Source organism: Dipodomys spectabilis, unplaced genomic scaffold (assembly GCF_019054845.1).
Source record: "Dipodomys spectabilis isolate Male_0828 unplaced genomic scaffold, ASM1905484v1 ptg000017l, whole genome shotgun sequence".
Lineage (NCBI taxonomy): Eukaryota > Metazoa > Chordata > Mammalia > Rodentia > Heteromyidae > Dipodomys > Dipodomys spectabilis.
The window spans coordinates 20,313,490-20,335,000 of NW_024870694.1; the positions used below are offsets into that span (position 1 = coordinate 20,313,490).

The 21,511-nt window shown below is 36.8% G+C and overlaps 1 protein-coding gene across 3 annotated transcripts in view; it reads right to left on the minus strand.

Annotated features, from left to right (window-relative positions):
* The window catches only part of Vps8 (VPS8 subunit of CORVET complex), a 229,142-nt gene that overhangs the window by 46,361 nt on the left and 161,270 nt on the right, over window positions 1-21,511 (minus strand). For all 3 annotated transcript variants that reach the window (XM_042668229.1, XM_042668220.1, XM_042668236.1), the window contains 4 exons: window positions 19,078-19,181; window positions 15,258-15,339; window positions 14,705-14,787; window positions 852-932 (listed from right to left, as the gene is read on the minus strand). In XM_042668229.1, the coding sequence (XP_042524163.1) occupies window positions 852-932; window positions 14,705-14,787; window positions 15,258-15,339; window positions 19,078-19,181 (350 nt within the window). The remainder of the gene's footprint in view (window positions 1-851; window positions 933-14,704; window positions 14,788-15,257; window positions 15,340-19,077; window positions 19,182-21,511) is intronic.

Consider the following 21,511-nt stretch of genomic DNA (forward strand, 5'->3'; position numbering starts at 1 on the left):
TTTTTTTTTTGGTGGTATTAGAGTTTGAAAGCAGGGCTTCATGCTTGCGAGGCAGGCAACTTGAGCCTGGCTTTATCCTCCTATTTAAGCTTCCTACTATAATTAGGATGACAAGTATGCACCACCACACCCAGCTATGGATTGAGACAGCTCTTGTGAACTATTTTGCCTGGGTGGGATGGCATCTGACCATAATCTTTTTGATCTCAGAATAAGCCATCATTGCCCAGCATAAAACTGTAATTCTTATACCTCCTAAAAATAGTCGTGTACTAAAATTTTCTTTTTCTTCTCTTTTAAATTCTTAAAAAAGCAAACATTGTATCTAACATGCCTTAATCATATCTTCTCTAAGGATATAAACACCAAACTGGCTCTTACTAAGAATTAAAGGTATAGATAGTTTTGAGTTAAAGGAAGACTAATGACAACTTTTGGTTAGTAGCAATGACCTGTTTCAGAATATGAAAAATAACACTCATATAACATTATTCTGAAATTTCATGTTGCCCCTTGCTTTTTAGGGCTTATAATTTTGTAATCATTTTTTTCCAGAAAATCTCTCATACTTTCATCTTGAAGATACTAGTTTCACTGCCAATGAATCAAAAAATAAAACTGAATTTTAATTAGATACATATTCTGGAATATACACGTGTAAGTGAAAATTAAAATCAAGGAAAAATTTAATTAGGAAAAAAATACCCATACATCTTAATCTACTTTTATTTTTAGTGGGCAGATAGCTAGTTTTAAAAGAATAAACATAGAGGCAAAGGAGAGGAAAAGGAAGACAACAGAAAGGAGAAAGAGTAGCTTGTTTTCTGAGCGTAACAAGTTAGCTTACTTACTTGTTCATAGTTAAAGGTGTCTAACATTCCCAGAATAAGTCCCTGGATTTCTCCAAGTTTTCCTTTTCCATAAACTGGGTCCTAATTAGAAAAAAAGTTAAAAATATAATTCTGATTCGATTCTTGATACTTAAAAATTACTTTAAAAAATAAGGTATCTGTAGGCCAAATGTTCCTAAGATTTGTTTTTAACAGTCAAAGGTAATGTCCACTGGAAATACATAGTATTCTTTCTGAATATCTCAAATATATCAGAAAAAGTGAAAATGCCTGAAGCCCCTTCTTAACAATCTTCTTTGCAAATATACTAAACTTCTCTGTGGTTCTGTTTCTGTGAGAAGTTCCTTCTTTTTTCACATTGAACAGTAACTGTCTCCCTCTCTCTGTCTTCCTGTTTCTTTCTTTGGGTTTTTATTTATCATCTGCTTTAAGTGGAATATTAGAATCTGACCAACAACTTCTCCTGTGATCTATATATGCTACTTCCTGGCCCAAACCAACTAAACTGTTTCAGTTTTGGAGACCACAGGATATGAGGAAATAGCTTTCAGTCTTTCAAAGCCTTTTTTTCCTCCAATAAAGTCACTATGAGTAAACCACAAATACCTACAAACTCTATCTTCTCTCCACTGATTCTCATATGAGGTATGTCAGGTAACTTGTTTATTATGTATAATTTGGAAAACACTAAGTGTACTGAGAACCTCTAAAAAAATACCAAACTGAAACGCAACCATCCAGTTAATAAAATTTTTATGCTATCAGAGCAAACTATGAATTCAGAAAGAAAGGAGGTCTAAGATGGCTTCTCAGTTTTTGACTTTATCATAGGTTCTTTTGGTCCTTTTAGTGTCTGTGCATAAGCTAAGGAAATGTAAGGTACAATATAGCTATGAATTTTTTCTACTAATTAACGAAATTTACAGGTTTAGGGTTGAACAGGCCAATAAACTTAATAGAAAAAATTTTCTTTTACAGCTAGGGATTATATCTTTAAGCTAAATAAAGATACTTGCAAACAAGTAGAGACTATTCATGAAAGGCAAAACTATGAAAAGCTGGTCCTTTGATAGGAAAACAATTTAGATGCATGCACCAGATAATTTCTTTTATTTTCCTTGCATAAAAATAAAACCACAGTAGTGCTTTTCATCTTCACTTAATTATGCTTGGGTCAACCTCCCATTAACCAGAGTTATTTCTCAGTCAAAGTACCAATGGATAGTGTAATGTTTTATTATAAAAAGTCTGTCATGCCAGGCGCTGGTGGCTCACGCCTGTAATCCTAGCTACTCAGGAGGCTGAGATCTGAGGATCGCGGTTCAAAGCCAGCCCGGGCAGGAGACACCGTGAGACTCCTATCTCCAATAAAAAAAAACACCAGAAAACCGGAAGTGGCGCTGTAGCTCAAGTGGTAGAGCGCTCGCCTTGAGCTGAAGAGCTGAGGGACAGCACCCAGGCCCAGAGTTCAAGCCCCACGACCGACAAAAAAAAAAAAAAAAAAAGTCTGTCATAGGGGCTGGGAAGGTGGCTCAGTGGTAGAGCACTTGCCTTGCATGCCTGAGGCCCTGGGTTTGATTCCTCAGCACCACATAAGCAAAAAGAAAAAAGCTGGAAGTGGTGCTGTGGCTCAAGCGGTAGAGCGCTAGCCTTGAGCTGAAGAGCTGAGGGACAGCGCCCAGACCCAGAGTTCAGGCCCCACGACCGGACCCCCCCCCAAAAAACAAAAAAACAAGAAAAAAAAAGCCGGAAGTGGCGCTGTGGCTCAAGTGGTAGAGCACTAGCCTTGAGCTGAAGAGCTGAGGGACAGTGCCCAGGACCAAAGATCAGGCCCCACGACTGGACCTCTCCCCCCCCAAAAAAAAGTTTGTCATAGTATCTATAATAATAAATATATTCCAGAATACTGAGGTAGCTCTGACATGCATTTCTGACAAGGGTCATAGAATAGAGGTGTCTTTTTTTAAATTTATTGTTATTGTAAAGGTGATACACAGGGGGGCTGGAGTCCCGTAAGTCAGATAATGAGTACATTTCTTTTTTTTTTTTTGTTTTTTTGTTTTTGGGTCCGGTCGTAGGGCCTGAACTCTGGGCGTGGGTGCTGTCCCTCAGCTCTTCAGCTCAAGGCTAGCGCTCTACCACTTGAGCTACAGCGCCACTTCTGGCTTTTTCCTTTTTGCTTATGTGGTACTGAGGAATTGAACCCAGGGTCTCAGGCATGCAAGGCAAGCGCTCTACCACTGAGCCATCTTCCCAGCCCAGTACATTTCTTTTTGAACAGTGTCACCTCTTCTCTTATTTTCTCCCAGTTTTTTCCCTCCTGACTGTCCTCCCTTGTATAGTTCAGTTTCAACAGTGTGTGAGTGTCACTGCTGCATTTGCTCACCCTTTGTCTCACCATTTCTGTGCTCCACCAAACAGATAAACTTCCATATAAGATAAAAGGTACAGAAATAAAAAAACAGAGACAAAGGAAAAAAAAACAAGAACAAAAAGTAAAATAACCAAAAAAACCCTCTTGTTTCCATTTCTTGGAATTCATTGTGATAAACATCATTTTATATGTTCATATGCACATAGCTATTGAGCCTTTGCAATCCTCTCCTAAGAATATTCTCCTTTGGTCTCATTGTGTGAATGTTTAGAGTCCTGTTTAATTTATCATATCCAGGTATAATTTTTTTGTCTTTTACCATCCATTGTGTTTACCTGTAGATTTACAGACACATTCTAATTACTACAAATGAGGGAGACCATGCACCTATATTTCTTTGGGTCTGGCTTATTTCACTTAATATAATTTTTTCCACTTTTCCATTTCCTTAAGAATGGCGTAATATCATTCTTTCTGATGGAAGCACAGAATTCCACATTTTTTGATCCATTTGTCCACTGAGGAGCATCGGGTTGATTCCATATCTTGGCTATGGTAAACTGGCACAAGAATAGGTCCAAGAGATAGGCCTGAGACAGCCTCCTCAACAAATAGTGCTGGTAGAATTGGCTATACATGGGCAGAAAATGGAAGCTAGACCCTTATATATCACCACAATCAATTTCAAATAGATCACAGACCTCAATGTAAGGCCAGATACCATGAAAATGCTACAGGAAAGAGTAGGGGAAAAACTAGAGTTCCCAGGCACAAGCCAAAACTTCCTAAGATCCAGAATCACAGCAAATCAAAGACAGACTGCACAAATGGGACTGTATCAAGCTAAAGAGTTTCTGCATGGCAAAGGATATAGCTAGCAAGATAAACAGAAAGCCCTCAGAATGGGAGAAGATTCTTATAAGTTATGTATCAGACAAGGGCCTCAAACATAAAATATACTTAGAACTCAAAAAATTAACCCCCCTAAAAACCCTCAAAGAAACAGCAACCCAATTAATAAGGAGAGACTTCTCAGAAGAAGTAAGAATGGTCAATAGCTATAGGAAATGTTCAACATCACTGGCCATAAAAGAAATGCAAATTAAAACAACATTGAGATTCCACCTCACTCCAGTTAGAAGGGCCATTATCAAGAAAACTAACAATAGCCGATGCTGGTAGGGATATGGCCAAAAGGGAAAACCACTACATTGTTGGTGGGAATGTAAACTTTTTTTTTTTTGCGAAGGGGCGGAGGGGGAGGTCCCGTCGTGGGGCCTGAAATCTGGGCCTGGGCGCTATCCCTCAGCTCTTCAGCTGAAGGCTAGTGCTCTACCAGTTGAGCCACAGCACCATTTCCGGCTTTTTTTTCTTTTTACTTATGGGGTGCTGAGGAATCGAACCCAGGGCCTCATGCATGCAAGGCAAGCGCTCTACCACTGAGCCACCTTCCCAGCCCCAGGAATGTAAACTTGTTCAACCACTCTGGAAAGCTGTATGGAGGTTGCTCAAAAGACTAAAAGAGCTTCCCTATGACCCAGCAATTTTAATCCTGGGCATTTATCTAATAGACCACAAACAAGGCCACACTATAGCTACCAGCACAACCATGTTTACTGCAGCACTTTTACCATAGCCAATGTATGGAATCAACCTTGAGATGTCTCAAAAGGTTAAATTCTGCTGGGTGCCCATGGCTCACACCTATAATCCTAGCTACTCAGGAAGCTGAGATCTGAGGATCTGAGGATTGCCTGCCAATCCATGGAGGCAAGTCCATGAGACTCTATCTCCAATTAACTACCAGAAAACAGGAATTGATACTGTGGGTCAAAGTAGTAGAGCACTAGCCTTGAGCAAAAGAGCTCATGGACAGTGCTCTGGCCCTGAGTTCAAGCCCCATACCACCACCACCAATGACAAAAAAGTTAGATTCTGAGGAAAAGAACTCTTTCTTTTTTTGCTGGCTCCAGAGCTTGAACTCAAGGCCTGTGTGCTGTTCCTGATCTTGTGCTCAAAGCTAGTGCTCTACCACCTGAGCCACTGCACCACTTCCTCCTTTTTCTGAATAGTTTATTGGAGATTAGAGTCTCACAGACTTTCTTGCCTGGGCTGGTTTCGAACTGTCATCTCAGATTTTGGACTCTGAGTAGCTAGGATTACAGGTGTGAGCCACCAGAGCCTGGCAAGAAGAACTCTTAATAGGTCATTTCTATATTTACTTCAGTACATTTTACTTTAATATACATAATTTAAGAGCAAAACCATGAAAACCACCTCATGCTGGTATAACATCTAAATTATAGAATGTAAAAGTGAGCTCAAGGCTTCTAGCGCAGCATGGCCACAATCTACTAGCTCTACAAATTAGTTTTCAAAGTTGTCAGCTAGATTCTTCAGCAATAAGTAACTGCTGAGGTTTCTTTTTAGCTTGTTTGTAAACTATGTGGGGGAAAAAGCGCACATTGGGTACCCTACATAAAAATTTACAGAAGCATACCAGAAAAAGGTGATCACTACTTATTTTCTTAATGTTTTCTGGTACTTCTTGTAATACAAATGTTTTGCTTTAAAGTAAAAATCTTTATTAATGGATTATTACTTTAAAATAAAAAATGCCTATGCAGAGCAGAATATAAATTAATTTCCTTTGGTAAGAAACCCATAAATAGCTGGATGCTGGTGGCTCACAACCTCCTAGCTACTCAGGAAGTTGTGAGCCAGAAGGTTTCAGTTTGAAGCCAGCCTAGGTAGAACAGCTTGTGAGACTCTATCTCCTATTTACCAGTAAATAGCCATGCTGAAAGCATGGTTCAAGTGGTAAAAGTCAAGTGAGCATGAGGCCTGGCTCCAGGGAAAAAAAGAAAAAAAGAAACTAATATATAGCTAAGTAAGGTTGCTCACATTTATAATCCTAGATTGGGAGGATTGTGATTAGAGGCCAGCCTGGGGAAAAAAAAATTCATGATACCCCAAGGATGCATTTGTCATCCCAGCTATGAAGAAAGCATAAATAGGACTGCAGCCCAAGCCAGTCCAGGCAAAAGTGAAACCTTATTTGGGAAATAATGAAAATGAAAGAGGGCTGGGGGTGTGGTTCAAGTTAGAACACCTACCTAGCAAATGCAAGTACTTGAGAGTGAGAGAGAGAGACAGACAGACAGACAAACACACTAATAAATGGCTACTTAGAGACTAAGAATTATTTTTGTCATTGAGTAAAGAAAGAATGATCTTTGAGAACCTGTAATTGTACCAATATTTCTTCTGGAAAAATCAGCTTTTTTTTTTTCATTTGTATCTGAGCAATTGCGTCTAAATAATTGGTACTCCCTACCTTCTCCCCAGGAGACCTTATAAAGAAAGATGGATGTGAAAACACCTTGATTGTTAGGTACAGAAAACAAGGTCTGACTCGAGTTTAGAAGTCCTGAGTTGATGCTCTTGTTCTCGTTTAGTTACTACATATACTAAGGGTAGTGGTTTAATGTTCCTGAGTAGCCCTTCCCCCAACAGAAAGTAAAGACAGCATTACTTGTTGCCCAATTAAGAGATCAACTAAGTCTTTTAAGGAAGAAAACTATACATTACTATCTCACATAAGTGCAGATGTATAAAGGCTCAACAAATTATTAGCTAGCAGAACCCAGCAATGTGTAAAAACAATTGTATACCACAATTAAGTAGGATTTACCCTGGGGATGCAAGGCTGATTTAACATCCAAATAAATATCAATTAATGTATTCCAATCCATCAACAAGTTAATGTAGAAAAACCTAGGATCATGTTAGATGCAGAAAAAACCCCAATAAAAACTTGAAAAATCCAATGCCTATTCATAATAAAAACTCAGCAACTAGGGATAGAAGAGTAGTTACTCAACTTTCTCCTAAGATCAGAACCAAGGCAAGGAAATTCCGTATCACCACTCCTATTCAGTATTGTATTAGAAGTCATGTTAATATAGTACAACACAAAAGGATATAACTATGATTTGGATATGGTGTATCCTGCAAAGATTCATTTGTTGGAAACCTGTTCAAAATGTGACAATGCTGGGAGTTGGTGGGACTTTTAAGAAGTGGGGTCTACTGGAAAGTATTTAGGTCACAGAAGAAGTTGTCCTTAAAAAATACTAGGGCAGTTCTCATGAGACACAAAGTGAATTTTCAGAAGAGTACTGTTATTAAGGGACAACTCAGGCCACCCTCTATCCATGGCTCTGGGCTTGTGATGTGATCTCTTGCCCATACCTTTGCTATTGTAATGCCATAAAGTATCAGGGTTTCACCAGAGCTGAACAGATGCCCATAAACTTCTAGAACTAATACTGTAAACTAAACTCTTTACTTAAAAAAGAGCCCCAAGGAGTCAATAACAATGAAAATCCCCTGAAACTAATTAGTGTATATTATAGCAAAGCTATCGGGTACAAATTAATTAATACAAAAGCCAACTGCCTTCTCATATACCAACAACAGAATTTAAAAGAGAAATATTTATTATAAATCCTACCAATATATACAATATTTATATAAGGAAAGCTGCAAAATTCTTCAATACTGGAGTAAAAATATAAATAAATGGAAAAGTATTTCATATTCACAGATATGAGGATTCAAGATTGTTAAGAAGATGTTAGTTTTCTATTTGATATGCAAATTCAACTGAAATCCCATCAAGTTATTTTGTGGTATCAACAAATTGTTTCTAAACCTTACATAGAAACGGAAAAGACCAAGAGCAACAGAAGAGGAATAAAGCTAGCTGACTGACAGTCCCCAATTTCAAGAATTGTAAAAACAATGTGGTATGGGTGAAAATAGGAAATAAACCAATAGAAACAAATATGGAACCCAGAAACAGACCCATATAAATATAGTCAACTGACAAATGTTGATTCAGTGGAGAAAGAGCCCTTCAATCAAGTGGTGGAAGAACTAGACATCCACATAGAAAAGTGGACCAATATTGGCCATATACTTTTCATCATAGAAAGAACTAAAATTGGATTATAGCTCTTAATGTAAAATTCAAAAGTGTAGGGCTTCTAGTAGAAAACAGGGGAAAAAATGTAGAAAACCTTGGGCATGGTGACAACAAAAATACAATCCACTGAAGAAAAAGTTTACTTTGGTAAAAGTAACAACTTCTTGAGAAAAACATTTAAAAGAATGGGTGTCATGTCTCATCCCTTTAATCTCAAATAGTTGAGCAATAGATATTAAGAGGAATATGGTTCCAAGCTAGCCCAGGCAAAAAATTTCATGTGCCTCCTTCTCAACAGAAAAAAAAAAAAAAAAAAAGCTGCGTATGGTAACACATACCTAGCATCCTGGTGACAATAAGAAGCATAAAATGGGAACACTTGTCCAGGCTAGCCTGGGCAAAAATTGAGACCTAGCTCAAAAATATCCAGAGCAAAGGAGGTGTAGCTCAAGTAGTAGAAAATCTATCTAGCAAACATAAAACCCTGAGTTCAAATTCAGGTACCACCAGAAAGAAAGAAAAGACTGTTGAGGGGTAGGGAGCCAGAGAGGAGGGAAAGTGGGAGAAAAATGATGGAGGGGGTACAAATGTTGGACAAGAAATGTGCTCATTATGTAACTGTAACCCCTTTGTACAGCACCTTTACAATTAAAAAATTTTTTTTGAAGAGTAAAAAAATCTACAGATTGAAAAAAATTGTAAAACACATATGTAATTGAAGACCTTATCCAAAATATACAAGAACTTTTGAAATTCAAATACAAGAAAGCAAACACTTCAAATAAAAAGTGGGCAAAAATCTGAATATAGACATTTTATCAATGAAGATATAGAGATGTAATAAAAGCACATGAAAAGACAGTATCTTGTGTCAAAAGTAAACTTCAAATTTATACACCCATTAGAATGACTACAATCTAAAATGCTGACAACACAAATTCTGATGAAGCTATGAAGCAGCAGGCACTCTGAGTATTGCCAGTGGAACACAGAATGGATAAACACTACGAGTGGCTGGCAGTTACTAACCAAGGCAAACTTGGCTTACCATATAATTCAGCAATCACACACCTCGGCATTTACCCAAATGAGCTGAACACTTGCATCTACACAAAACAGCTGCACATAAGCATCGATAACAGCTTTATTAAAAACTAAAATTGGAAGCAACCAAGACTTCTTAGATAGGTGAATGAGTAGAAAAACATTTCATACAATGGAATGAATATTATTCAGTTAAAAAATGAGCTATCAACACAAAAAGATATAGAAGAGTCTTAAATGGCTATTGCTAAGTGAAAAAGTACAACATAATTTATTAGTCCAAATAAAAGGAAAAGGCAAAATTGTAGACATAAATACCATAACAGTGGTTTCCAGGGGATGAAGACACAGAGAAGGGGGAAGTAGTGGGACATATGGGAGCGAAGTATTCTGCATGGAACTCTAATGGATACATGACATGAGGTATTGATCAAAGCCCACAGTACTGTACAACACAAATGATGAGTGCTAATGTAAATTATAGACTTCGTTGATAATAAGGTACCAACTTTGGGTGAGAATTCTAACAAATGTGCCACAATGACATAACATGCCAGTGCTTGGCGACATTGGGGAGGGAAGAAGTTGTAGATGGCAAATTTTCTGTACTTCCTGTGTAACATTTCTATAAACAATACAGTTCTACAAATTAAAATAAATTAAATAAAACTTGAATGAAAGGGTTGGCTGTAGCTGGGGCTTCACTGAGACACTTTGATGTCGGGCAGCTGGCCTTTTCCTTGAATGTATCAGTCAGTGCCTCAAGATGAAGAGCCTCCATCTCCTCCTTGAGGAAAGGGGTGGGGAGGCTGCAGAAGAGGGCAGGAGCAGCACTGGAGATGCTATTGGTATCTCTCCTGAGTCATCAGTTTCAGTCCTGTACTTTACTCTTTATTTTTAAAAAGCAGTCTACTGTATGGGCATACAAGCTGCTTATCCACTCAGTTAACGAGGGACATTTTTGTATATGTTCATCTCCTTTGACAATAGCTAAGAGTTCAATTAGCTAAATCGTATGGTAAGTATATGTTTAAATATTTTTACTGGTCACATTTCTATCCAGTAGAGCATACATATTTTCTGTTTCTCAGGAATCACAGTCCTTTATTTTATGCCACTACTATTTTATTTTTGCATCCTGGGGCTTGAACTCAGGGCCTGGGTACTGTCCCTGAGCTCCTTTTGCTAAAGGCTAGCACTCTACCATTTGACCCACAGTGCTACTTCTGGCTTTTTGTTTGTGGTACTGAGGAATTGAACCCAGGGTTTCATGCATGCTAGGCAAGCACTCTACCACTAAGCCCCATTCCCATCCCCTCTTCCCCTTTTTAAACTAGGAAGACATTATATATTTATATTATATATATTTATATATAATATATTATTTTTATATATTATATAAATAAATTTATAATAAATTATAAATAAATTTATAAATTAGATAAACATTATATATTATATAAATATATATAATATACATTATTATATATTATATTATAACATATAATATAATATATATAATGTATATAATATATATAAATATATATTTATATAATATATATATTATATTTATATTTTTCATTATTTCATGTATTTTATCCAGTTTTGGGGTGTTTCAAGCAGTAAGGAAAATCTGTCTCTGTTACGCCAACTTGACCATAAATAGAATTCCTTCATCCTTGATTCCTAATCATTTAAGAAATACTATATACCAAGTACATTAACTTTTATTCTTGTTCTATGTTCTGAGCACCTTTAAACTTTTGCAATTTCCCAAATGTACTATGTCTTCACCTCTGAGTTTGAATATATGATTCCCTCTACTTAGAATATTCTTCTTTCTTTCCTTGTCTCCTTTAGGCTTTTTAAGATTTAGCTCCAACATCTGAGATTCCTCTGGGAATTGTTCCATACTCTGTTGTTTCTGATACATATTTTTACTACTATTCCTTGGCTATATGTATTTTAGGAAAGAGTTCAATCTAACATAAAAAAAAAAGATAACTATTGGGAAAGCACTAGAGTGTTCCAAGGACCCAAATAAGGGATGCGAGAACCCTTGAGAAATAGGACAAGGAGTTCCAATGCCATCAGTATTTTCTCCCCACATTGTTTCTTTTCCTGGTTGTGGTATCTTGAACCCTCTTATACATCTTGTCCATTTTCGTCTTTCTGTTGGCTATTTCACTATAATACTATTTCTAGTCCATATAATGGAAAAGCAGCTACAGTCAGTTCCTGAAATTTTTGTTTTCAATTATGTAATCCAAAGCCCCAAAGGAAAATCTGGGTATTCTACATCTCAAGTTTGATTCTAAAATTTTCCAGAAAGGAAACTGATAAACAGGGCCAGTTGCCAACTGAATGAATTCACTGGAATGAAGAAGCCATGTCATGTTCACATGACCACACTTGGTGTTACTAAGTATAGGGGTATAGATGTGGTAGCTACTCATGACAGTTTGAGCAGAAATCAGTCCTTAAAAATGGCTACTACTGATTGAACACTAGTATTTTTAGCTACTCAGAAGGCTGAGATCTGAGGATCATGGTTCAAACCCAACCCAGGCAAGAGTCCATGAGCTATCCCTAAATAAGTAGCAAAAGCTAGAAGTAGAGCTGTGGCTTAAGTTGCATAGTACTAGCCTTTAGCAAAAAAAACCCCTCAGAGACAGTTCCCAGGTCCTGAGTTCATGCCCCAGTTCTGACACAAAGCAAAAAAGGTGGCCACTATTAGTTAGCCCTGTGAACAGATGTATCAGAACATTTTCTGCCTCACTTGAGCTCTTGTGGGGCAAGAACTATGCCTTTCATTTACATGGCAGTGAATAAATATATAGCAAATACAGTTAATACATTAATGATTACTTCCTCAAAAAGGCAGGTATGAGAACAAAGGAGAAAAGCTTAAATGATGTAATAGAAAATGTAAATTAGGAAACAGGAAACTTTGTAGTAGTCCAGGTACTTTCATTAAAAACTTACTTTTCCTTTAATTTCCTCCTTTGTAGGAGAATTTTTTTTTTTTTTTGGTCAGTTTAGGGTCTTGAACTCAGGGCTTGGGTGCGGTCCCTCACTGTTTTACTCAAGGTTAGAACTCTATCACTTTGAGCCACAACTCCACTTCTGGTTTTCTGGTGGTTAACTGGAGAAAAGTCTCACTGGGACTTTTCTGTCTGGGCTTTCTTTGAACTGTGATCCTCAGATCTCAGCCTCCTGTGTAGGTACCCAGGTACCCATAATCCGATTTGTTAAACTGAAACCTTAAAAGAAACCTTACTTAAAAGAAAACAAAGGAGGGAGGAAGGGAGGAGTTGAGGAAGTCAGGAGGGAAGGGATGGTAGGGGAAAAACAAAGGAGGAGTTAACAATGCTTGATAGGAATTGTACTCATTACCTTATTCATGTAGCTGTAACCCCTCTGTATACTAGTTTTTCAATAAAAAAAAGATATCAAAAAAGATTGTTGTGAGCTTCATTTGACATAATATCTGTGAATGAAGCTTGAAGACCAAAACATTTGTACAAATAGGGGAAAATTATTACAGTAATTATAAACACTGAAGGAATTTAAGAAATAATGACTTAAGTGGGGCACCGGTGGCTCACACCTGTAATCCTAGCTACTCAGGAGGCTGAGATCTAAAGATCGAGGTTCAAAGCCAGCCTCGGTAGGAAAGTCCATGAGACTCTTATCTCCGATAAACCACTAGAAAACCGGAAGTGGCGCTGTGGTTCAAGCGGTAGAGCGCTGGCCTGGAGCTGAAGAGCTGAGGGACAGAGTCCAGGCCAGAATTCAAGCCCCTGCCCCCCCCCAAAAAAAAAAGAAATAATAACTTTCATTTAGCCATTTAAATTAAAAATATATAATGGATGCCAAAATAATTTTAAGTTAGGATTTAAAAATATCAAAAGGCTTCAATACAATTTAAAAGGCTATAATACAATTGAAAAATCATATGCTTTGCAAGGAAAAGGCAGATTTTTGTTGTAATTTATGTATTACAATGTATAGTTAACACTCACCATAAAGCAAAATGTAAATACCAAGGGAGATGGCTTCAGAATTTCATTTTTTTTCCTAGTTTACTGGACAAAGTATTCCTGCCTTATGGGGTATTATTTAACATACGATTTCAAATTTTGTAATAAATGTATTTTCAAAATAGATAAAAGAAACATTGAATTTTGAAACATTGAAGAATTATTAGACACATGATAGGTGTCAAGGATGGCTTCTACAAACATATTCTTGTTTTTTGGCAGTATTAAGAATTGAAGTCAAGGCTTCATTTATGCTAAGCATTCTATTACTGAACCTTACTCCCAGGCCTAAGCAAGCATTTGTGACTGACTACTGTGTAATGACAGAAGCAGTCTTTTTTTTTTTTTTTGTGCCAGTCCTGGGTCTTGAGGGCAATGTCCCTCAGCTTTTTTGTTCAAGACAAGTGCTCTACAATTTGAGATACAGCTCCACTTCCAGGTTTTTTTTTTTTTTTTTTTTTAATGATTAATTAGAGATAAGAGTCTCATGGATTTTCCTTCCCAGGCTGGCTTCAAACTTTTATTCTCAGATCTCAGCCTCCTGAATAGCTAGGATTATACGCATGAGCCATTGGCTCCTGGCTAGCAACTCTCCTTCTTCTCCCTCTCCTTCTTCTTCTTTTAAAATCAACAATGTACCAGAAGCTGCTAAGCACATGGAAGAAACATTTGGAGAATCTTAAAATACAGCTGACAGGGACTTTTTGATTAGATAAAAATTATAAAGACCAATAGTATTATCTTACTGATTTTTTAAAATGTGGCTATAACACATGAAGAAAATGAAGACTGATTTTAAGTATAATTTCTGCTATTCCCCTAAAAATATTTTCATATTTTCCTAAAAATATATCTTAGTATATTTTTAGTGTGTGTCTTTGATGAAGTTAAGAAAGTCTCCTGGCTTTTTGCTGAAGAAAACAGGAAGAAACGATGTTTCCCACAAAAATTCTGGACAAAAAGCAGGCTAGAATTTAGGGCCAGAGATGAGTCTTAAACATAAAAATAGTTCTAGAATGAGTTAGAAAACCTACTAACAATCTGTGATTAGAAGTGCCAATTAACTTTATTTTTAGGTTACTTTTCTTTTGATCTAAAAAGTATAAACAGCTGATATAAATGGTAATTCTCTCCAGTCAGCACACCAAAGGAAGCTTTTGTACCTGAATCCCAAAGAAACAATGAAGTCCACACACCCTAACCACAGGTTATAAGCTTCAGTCAGGCAAATCTATACCCATGAAGTAACAGGGAAGACTTAAGACTCAGAGTTATAAGTTAGACATTTAGATAATGCTAAAAAATGGCTGTTTTAGGCATAAGAAGCGCTGAAAATCAGCCTACTACTGGAAAAATATTAGTTGAAATCACAAACATTTAATTTTCTCCATTTTTAACTCACCTGTAAGATTCTTTGCAAGATTGATGGAAGAGCAATAAATGCTGCCATGCTATTGAGAACTTGCATGGTCAAAGATTTCAGAGCTGTTGTAACAAAAAGTTAATGTTAAAATTACTTTAAAATAAGGGTTTTCAGGTCTATGTCTGAGTCAGGGGAAAATAGTGGACTTATATAGATTAGAAACTTAATCAAGGAAAGTTTAGTATTTTAATATTAATTGTTGGTAAGTTACAAATGTACGATATTCCAGATAATCTATACAAGTGGAATTATAGAAAGAATTTTTAAACCTGGAAGATAATATCAGTACTACCACATGATTTCACTAAGAAAAAATAGTAAGGCTATGATATCATACTGACATGCTGGGGTATAGCTCAGTGGTACTGCATAAAGCCCTGGGTTATAATCCTCAGCATATGTATAAAATGTAACCAACATGTATAATATAAATATGTAAAATATAAACATAATATTTATAATTTATACATAAATGATCAATATTAGGTTGATGATGCAGATGGGTCAGTCATGGCAGTTCTGATGGATTTACCTTCGGAGTGGAGATGAGGGGTGGCTGAGCTGGACAGCTTCTGTGGGGCCATCATTGCTTCCAACAATGGAAACCAGAGTGCCTATAACGTTAAAGGAAACCAAAGAAAAACCGGAGTCCTGTTATTTTTTAAAAAATAACTAATATTGTCATAATATTTAACAATTCTCATATACATTTGTTGGTAAAAATTAGAAAAAGCGAAGAGGAAACATATGATTGGAAAGAGAGAAAAAAATAACCAAATCAATAAAAAGCAGAGGCCATAGCTGGAAGAGGTATGCTTATGCTGTAGCCTTGGAAACCCAAGCAAGACTTGGAATTACAATTTTATGTGTCTCTGGAAAAAGTAAGGTCAAAGGAGCCCAGAAAAGCTTCTTTCAAAGTATCAGACTTTGTTTAAACAAAGTCTATACAACCTCACGTTTCATAGCTACTTTCATTTTTTTATTCAGCAATATTAAGCAAAATTCACAAATAGAGGTCATCCAAAGATTTTTTTTCCCCTACATCAAGAATTATTTTGAATTTCCTAAAGTTATCAAAGGCCCGGAAGTGGAAGTTAAGGTTATTTCAATTAGCTAAGCACCAGTAGCTCATGCCTATAATCCTAGCTACTTAGAATAAGGCTGAGGTCTGAGGACAGTGGTTCTAAGTCAGCCCAGGCAGGAAAGCCTGTGAGACTGTTATCTTCAACTAATCATCAAAAATGCCATCCTCACTAAGACACAAACAGATATACCATTTATTTATTTATTTATTTATGTTAGACACTCAATTAAATGCCTTAAATATATATTTTTTATTTCAATCTCCTATAAACTTATAGCTAGGTATTACCTTCACTTGAGATTAAAAAATAGAAGTTTTGAGAAATAAAATAATCACATTGCAGTAAATTTGTCTGACTCCAAATTATTGGTTCTTCCTAAGATCCAGGAAAAATCTTTCCTATTAAAAAACCAAGCCAATATATCTTAAATTCAAGTATGTTTTCTTGTTGTACAACAATCTACAAATGCTCTAAAAAAAACTGCCAATGAAAAAAATGTGGGTGGTTCATAGCAAAGTGGATGGGCTAAAAGTCCTATAGATTTCCTCAATGAATGGCCTCACAAAGCAGAGTCTAGTGCATGCATGAGAGAGAGAGAGAGAGAGAGTAAGAGAGGAAAACATAGGTAGACTATCAGTAGACCTCTCTTATAGTCAATAAATGGCTTAATCTTAAAGAAGTGAAAATTTCAAAAGACAAAAATGTCTCACATCTACCATCTTTTAAATAAAACTTCAAGTCAAATTTCTTTTAGCAACAAAAAATAGAATATATTTGACTTTGCCACATCAAAGTGATAAAAATCTATTTCAGATTCAGAAAAATCTCTAGAGTTATGGAGGTAATGATTTTTTTTTTTTTTTGAAGAATGATGTTTAATTAGAAACAAACCTAAGTCCTTCTCCACAAAGCATAATAAGGAGGTAATGATTTTATACTTTAATGTTAGTATCTGTAAATCTGGACATACTTCAGTTTAAGTATCAGTAATTGCTATTTTTTTCTTTACTGTTTCACACAAAGAAGGAAGACCATCAAAAAAATATTAGAAAGAAGATGAACAGGTTAAAAAAGTGAAGCCTAGTATTAAATATATATAAATATAGCTTTAAAAATTCTACTCTTTTGTCTTTCCCTGTCAAAACATAACTAAGCACAGATAGACTCAGCTCACCAAAAGATGAATAAAAGCAGACACAGGAATTTTTGGAAAAGTTATAATAAAAACACTGCTAGGTTCTAGATTTTTAGCCATCTGAGTAGCTATGATTACAGGTGTGAGCCACTACATCCTGTCTAAAAAAGTTTTTTTTTTCTTTTATCTGGTGGTGGGGCTTGAATTCAGGGCCTGGGAGCTGTCCCTGAGTCTCTTTGTGCTCAAGGCTAGCACTCTACCATTTGAGCCATAGCACCACTTCCAGTTTTTATGTGGTTAATTGGAGATAAGCGTCTCATGGGGACTTTTCTGCCTGGGCTGGTTTTGAACCATGATCCTCAGATGTCAGCCTCCTGAGTAGCTAGGATTAGGGGCATGAGCCACCAATGTCCAGCTGAAAAAGTATTTTTAATTAAAAAAAGTCACAGCTATATGTAACTTAATTTGAAATAGATTTATCTCAATTTGTTATCTTAATCTGAAATACATTTTTTATTACTTAGCTGTGGCAAAGGCAAATACATTCTATTTTTTGTTGATAAAAACAAATATTAGTTGAAATTTTACTTAAAAGATACTAGATGTAGCCAGGTGCTGGTGGCTCACGCCTGTTATCCTAGCTACTCAGGAGGATCTGAGGATTGCGGTTCAAAGCCAGTCCAGGCAGGAAAGTCTGTGAGACTCTTATCTCCAATTAACCACCAGAAAACCAGAAGTGGCGCTGTGGCTCAAGTGGTAGAGCACTGGCCTTGAGCTGAGGAGCTCAGGGACAGTGCCCAGGCCCAGAGTTCAAGTCCCATGACCGACAAAAAAAAAAAAAAAAAAAAGATGTTAGCTGTGAGAAACTTTTGTCTTTTGAAATTTCCATAATTTATAGTCTAAAGAACTTTCATAAATTTATAACTTAGAAAAATTCCTGAGAAAAACTTATAGGAGAAATTTAGTGACAGAACAGAAAATATACCATTTTCTCATTGTAATGTATAGGTAAATATATATGAAAACTTAAGTTTGTTCCTCATTTCAGAAACCCAGGCTGTGGGAGAGGCCAGGGGTGTGACATCAGAAGTCTTCACCATGGAAAGGCAGGCACAAAGGACTGAGGCTATGTTATGATACAGCATTATAACCACCCCCCTCAAGCCCCCCTCGCCCAACTCACTCCCTGGTGTTAGGGATTGAAACAGGTCCTCACAAATGCTATGTAAGATATATATCATATATGTATATATATCCATATATATATCTCATTTTATATGGATATATATATCCATATATATATATATATATATACACACACACACACACACACACACACACATACACACACACACACACATACACATATATATATCCCCCCCAGGCCACATCTTCACTTCTTACAGTTACCACAGAATTTAGCTGTCAAATACATATTACCCATAATTTCTGCTTTGCTGCTGTAACCTCCACCTGCACCAGTGGTCACCTAAACTTGTTTGGTTTTTCCCTTTGTGCAGTTCCACATCGGTACCAACAGTATTTCCAATGTGGCTGCATACTGAATCATGTAGAGAGCTTTAAAATATACTGATGACTAAGTCCCAGCCCCAGGGACTCTCATTTAATTGATTTGGGGTGCAGCCTGAGCAATGAGATTTTTCATAGCGCTCCAGTGATGCTAATGTACAGCCAAAGCAGAGAGCTACTATATCATAAGGCTTCTTTGACCTTTCTCCAGCTTTCTCTGTATCCCTTGAGGGATTCCTTCTAGTTCTTCATGTTCATTTTCATCCACAGGGAATAGAAGACAAATGACCAAATTTCCCATAGTACCGCTACATAGCATACACAAAAACCTCAGTCCAGAGACACTGGGGACTTATAGTATTCTTCCACCTTATGTTTTGCAGCACAGCCAGACCTAAGAACATAAAGCCTTTTGTGAGAAGAAAGAGGCCAGACACTCCTTATAATTACATTAAGAGTCTTAACCTCCTGGGAACACTAAAGAATGATTAAAATCCAGCTGAATTAAACTCAAGTGGTGGAGGAGGGCAGTGGAAAAGAGAATGAATTCTTAGTTTCAGACAACAACAGGCTTTTAAGTATTTAAGTAGTAATTCTCCTACCTCTCGTTGCTGCTGGTTCAAATTATGGGAATTTCTTTGGCAAAGTGCAATCGTCTCTACAATGGTACCTTCAACATCCTTCAGTGAAGAATCTTCTTCAGTACCTAGAGGCAGAAAGAGTATAGACATCCCCTAAGGATATGCACCTTACAATTTCAGAGGGTCTTGAAAGACTTTTTCTTTGTGTTACTTTAGTTTTTTATTCTGTAATTCTGATATTGAGGTTTAATAGACTCTAAAACAGATCTTTCTGTGTAGTAGGAGTTTTCTATATAAATGCCTAACATTCGAAGTACATACAAAGCATACTATACTTAGCACTTCAATATGCTTTACTTACAGACATCTGTTTGTGGATTAATTGGAAATTTTCACTTTTCTTGGTCTACTATTGCTTCTTTCATTTTTCTGGTATCAAAGTTTGAATTTAGGGCTTCATGCTTTCTCACTTTGCTTGCCCTGCTGGCTATCACTGGAAGTACACCTCCAGCCTAACTTTTTGCTGGTTATTTTTGAGATGGACTCTCTCAGACTTTTCTGCTGGGGCTATCTTTGAACTGCCATTCTCTGGACCTCAGCTTTCCAAATAGCTAGAATTATAGGCATGAGTCACTGGCGTCCAGCTTTTCCCTTTAATCTTTAAATATAGGCATTTCTCTAAGATTCTGTCTTAGGTTCTTTTTGTCTTTTCACTTTTGAATGATTTCATCCACTTCTGTGGTTTTAATTTTCAAATATACACTTCAGCTTTCTTCCATTTATAATCAGCTAGTTGAATTTTCAACTTGGACACAATCTCCATGTGGAAAGCTTGAAAGCACTCTGAACTTTCCATGTGGAAAACTCAACTTATTTTGCTTATTTTAAATCTGTAGCAAAACCAAAAAACCAAACCAAACCAACAACTATAAAAGTAAGTGGAGCTCTGACCCTAGGTAATAAAGACTTGGGCTCATCTACCCTCCCCTTTCTCTGTGTTCTGGTGTCACCAGATTTTATCTGGTGACCAGTGAAGCCCTTCCAGGCTCACATCCTCCTTTATCCCTAAATGCCCCTCCTCTGCTTTGTCTACCTAAGTCTTTACAATCTGACTTCAAAGGTCTGTCACACCTTTACTAAACTCTAATTCATGGGCAATCAAAGTTTCCTTTAATTTTCCAAATCCCTTTGCCACCTTTAGTGCACCTTCATACACTGCAACTGGCTTACATCAAAATTTTATTTGCCTGGGCCTCTTTCACAAGACTGCCAGTTTTTAAGGGAGGGAGGACTTTGTTTTGACCATCTGTGTATTACCCATATGAACTAAGTACAATGTCTAGCAATTACTAAATTCTTCAAAATTCTTAAGCACATTGCCAAAATTGAATCTGAAAGCTGGCTATTACTAGACTGGTTATGAGACCATTACTGGAAATTTATACTTATTTAATTAAAAGAAATGACCTTTCTTGATATACCTTTCTTGATATAAATCATTACAGTAATTTGAGAAACATATACTTCTTACTTTCCCCTCAGTTTTTCATGCATTATCTGAAAAATTATTCTTTTTTTTTTTTTTTTTGGGTCTGCTCATGGGGCCTGAACTCTGGGTCTGGGTGCTGTCCCTCAGCTCTTCAGCTCAAGGCTAGCGCTCTACCACTTGAGCCACAGCACCACTTCCGGCTTTTTTCTTTTTGCTTATGCGGTGCTGAGGAATCGAACCCAGGGCCTCGAGCATGCAAGGCAAGCGCTCTACCACTGAGCCACCTTCCCAGCCCCTGAAAAATTACTCTTATAACATGAAGTCTGAGAAGAAAAATGTCATAAAATGCCATGATTAATAGTCAAAACAATTAAGCATAACTTGATAGTTCAAAAATAGTAATTAAATGTCTAGGTGGATTATCAACATGGAAAAGTCAATGAAGTATTTACTGAAGCTCAAAAAAAGATTCAGCATAGTACAAATACAATACACAAGCTGGGTGTTGGTAGCTTATGCCTATAATCCTACCTACTCAGTAGGCTGAGATCTGAGGATCCCAATTCAAAGCCAGCCTAGACAGGAAAGTCTGTGAGAATCTTACCTCCAAGTAACTACTAAAAACACTGAAGTGAAGCTGTGCCTCAAATGGTAGAGTGCTAGACTTGAGGAAAAAAAGCTCAGGGACAGTGCACAGGCCCTGAGTTCAAGCCATAGGATTGGCACAAACAAACCAAAACCAAAGCAAAACAATACATAGACTCTAGTAACTATGACTTAACCATGAAGAAACATAGATCAATTATGCAGTTAGCCTAACCTCCTCTACCTTAGGAACCACTCTGTTATCTTAGGACTTGCTGTAAAGCATGGCCTTTCCCCAAAATCTGATGATACAAGCATTTCCCCGAAATTAGCTGACTCAGGCATCAGCAACCATAAATCTTAGCCCTGCCACAACCAAAT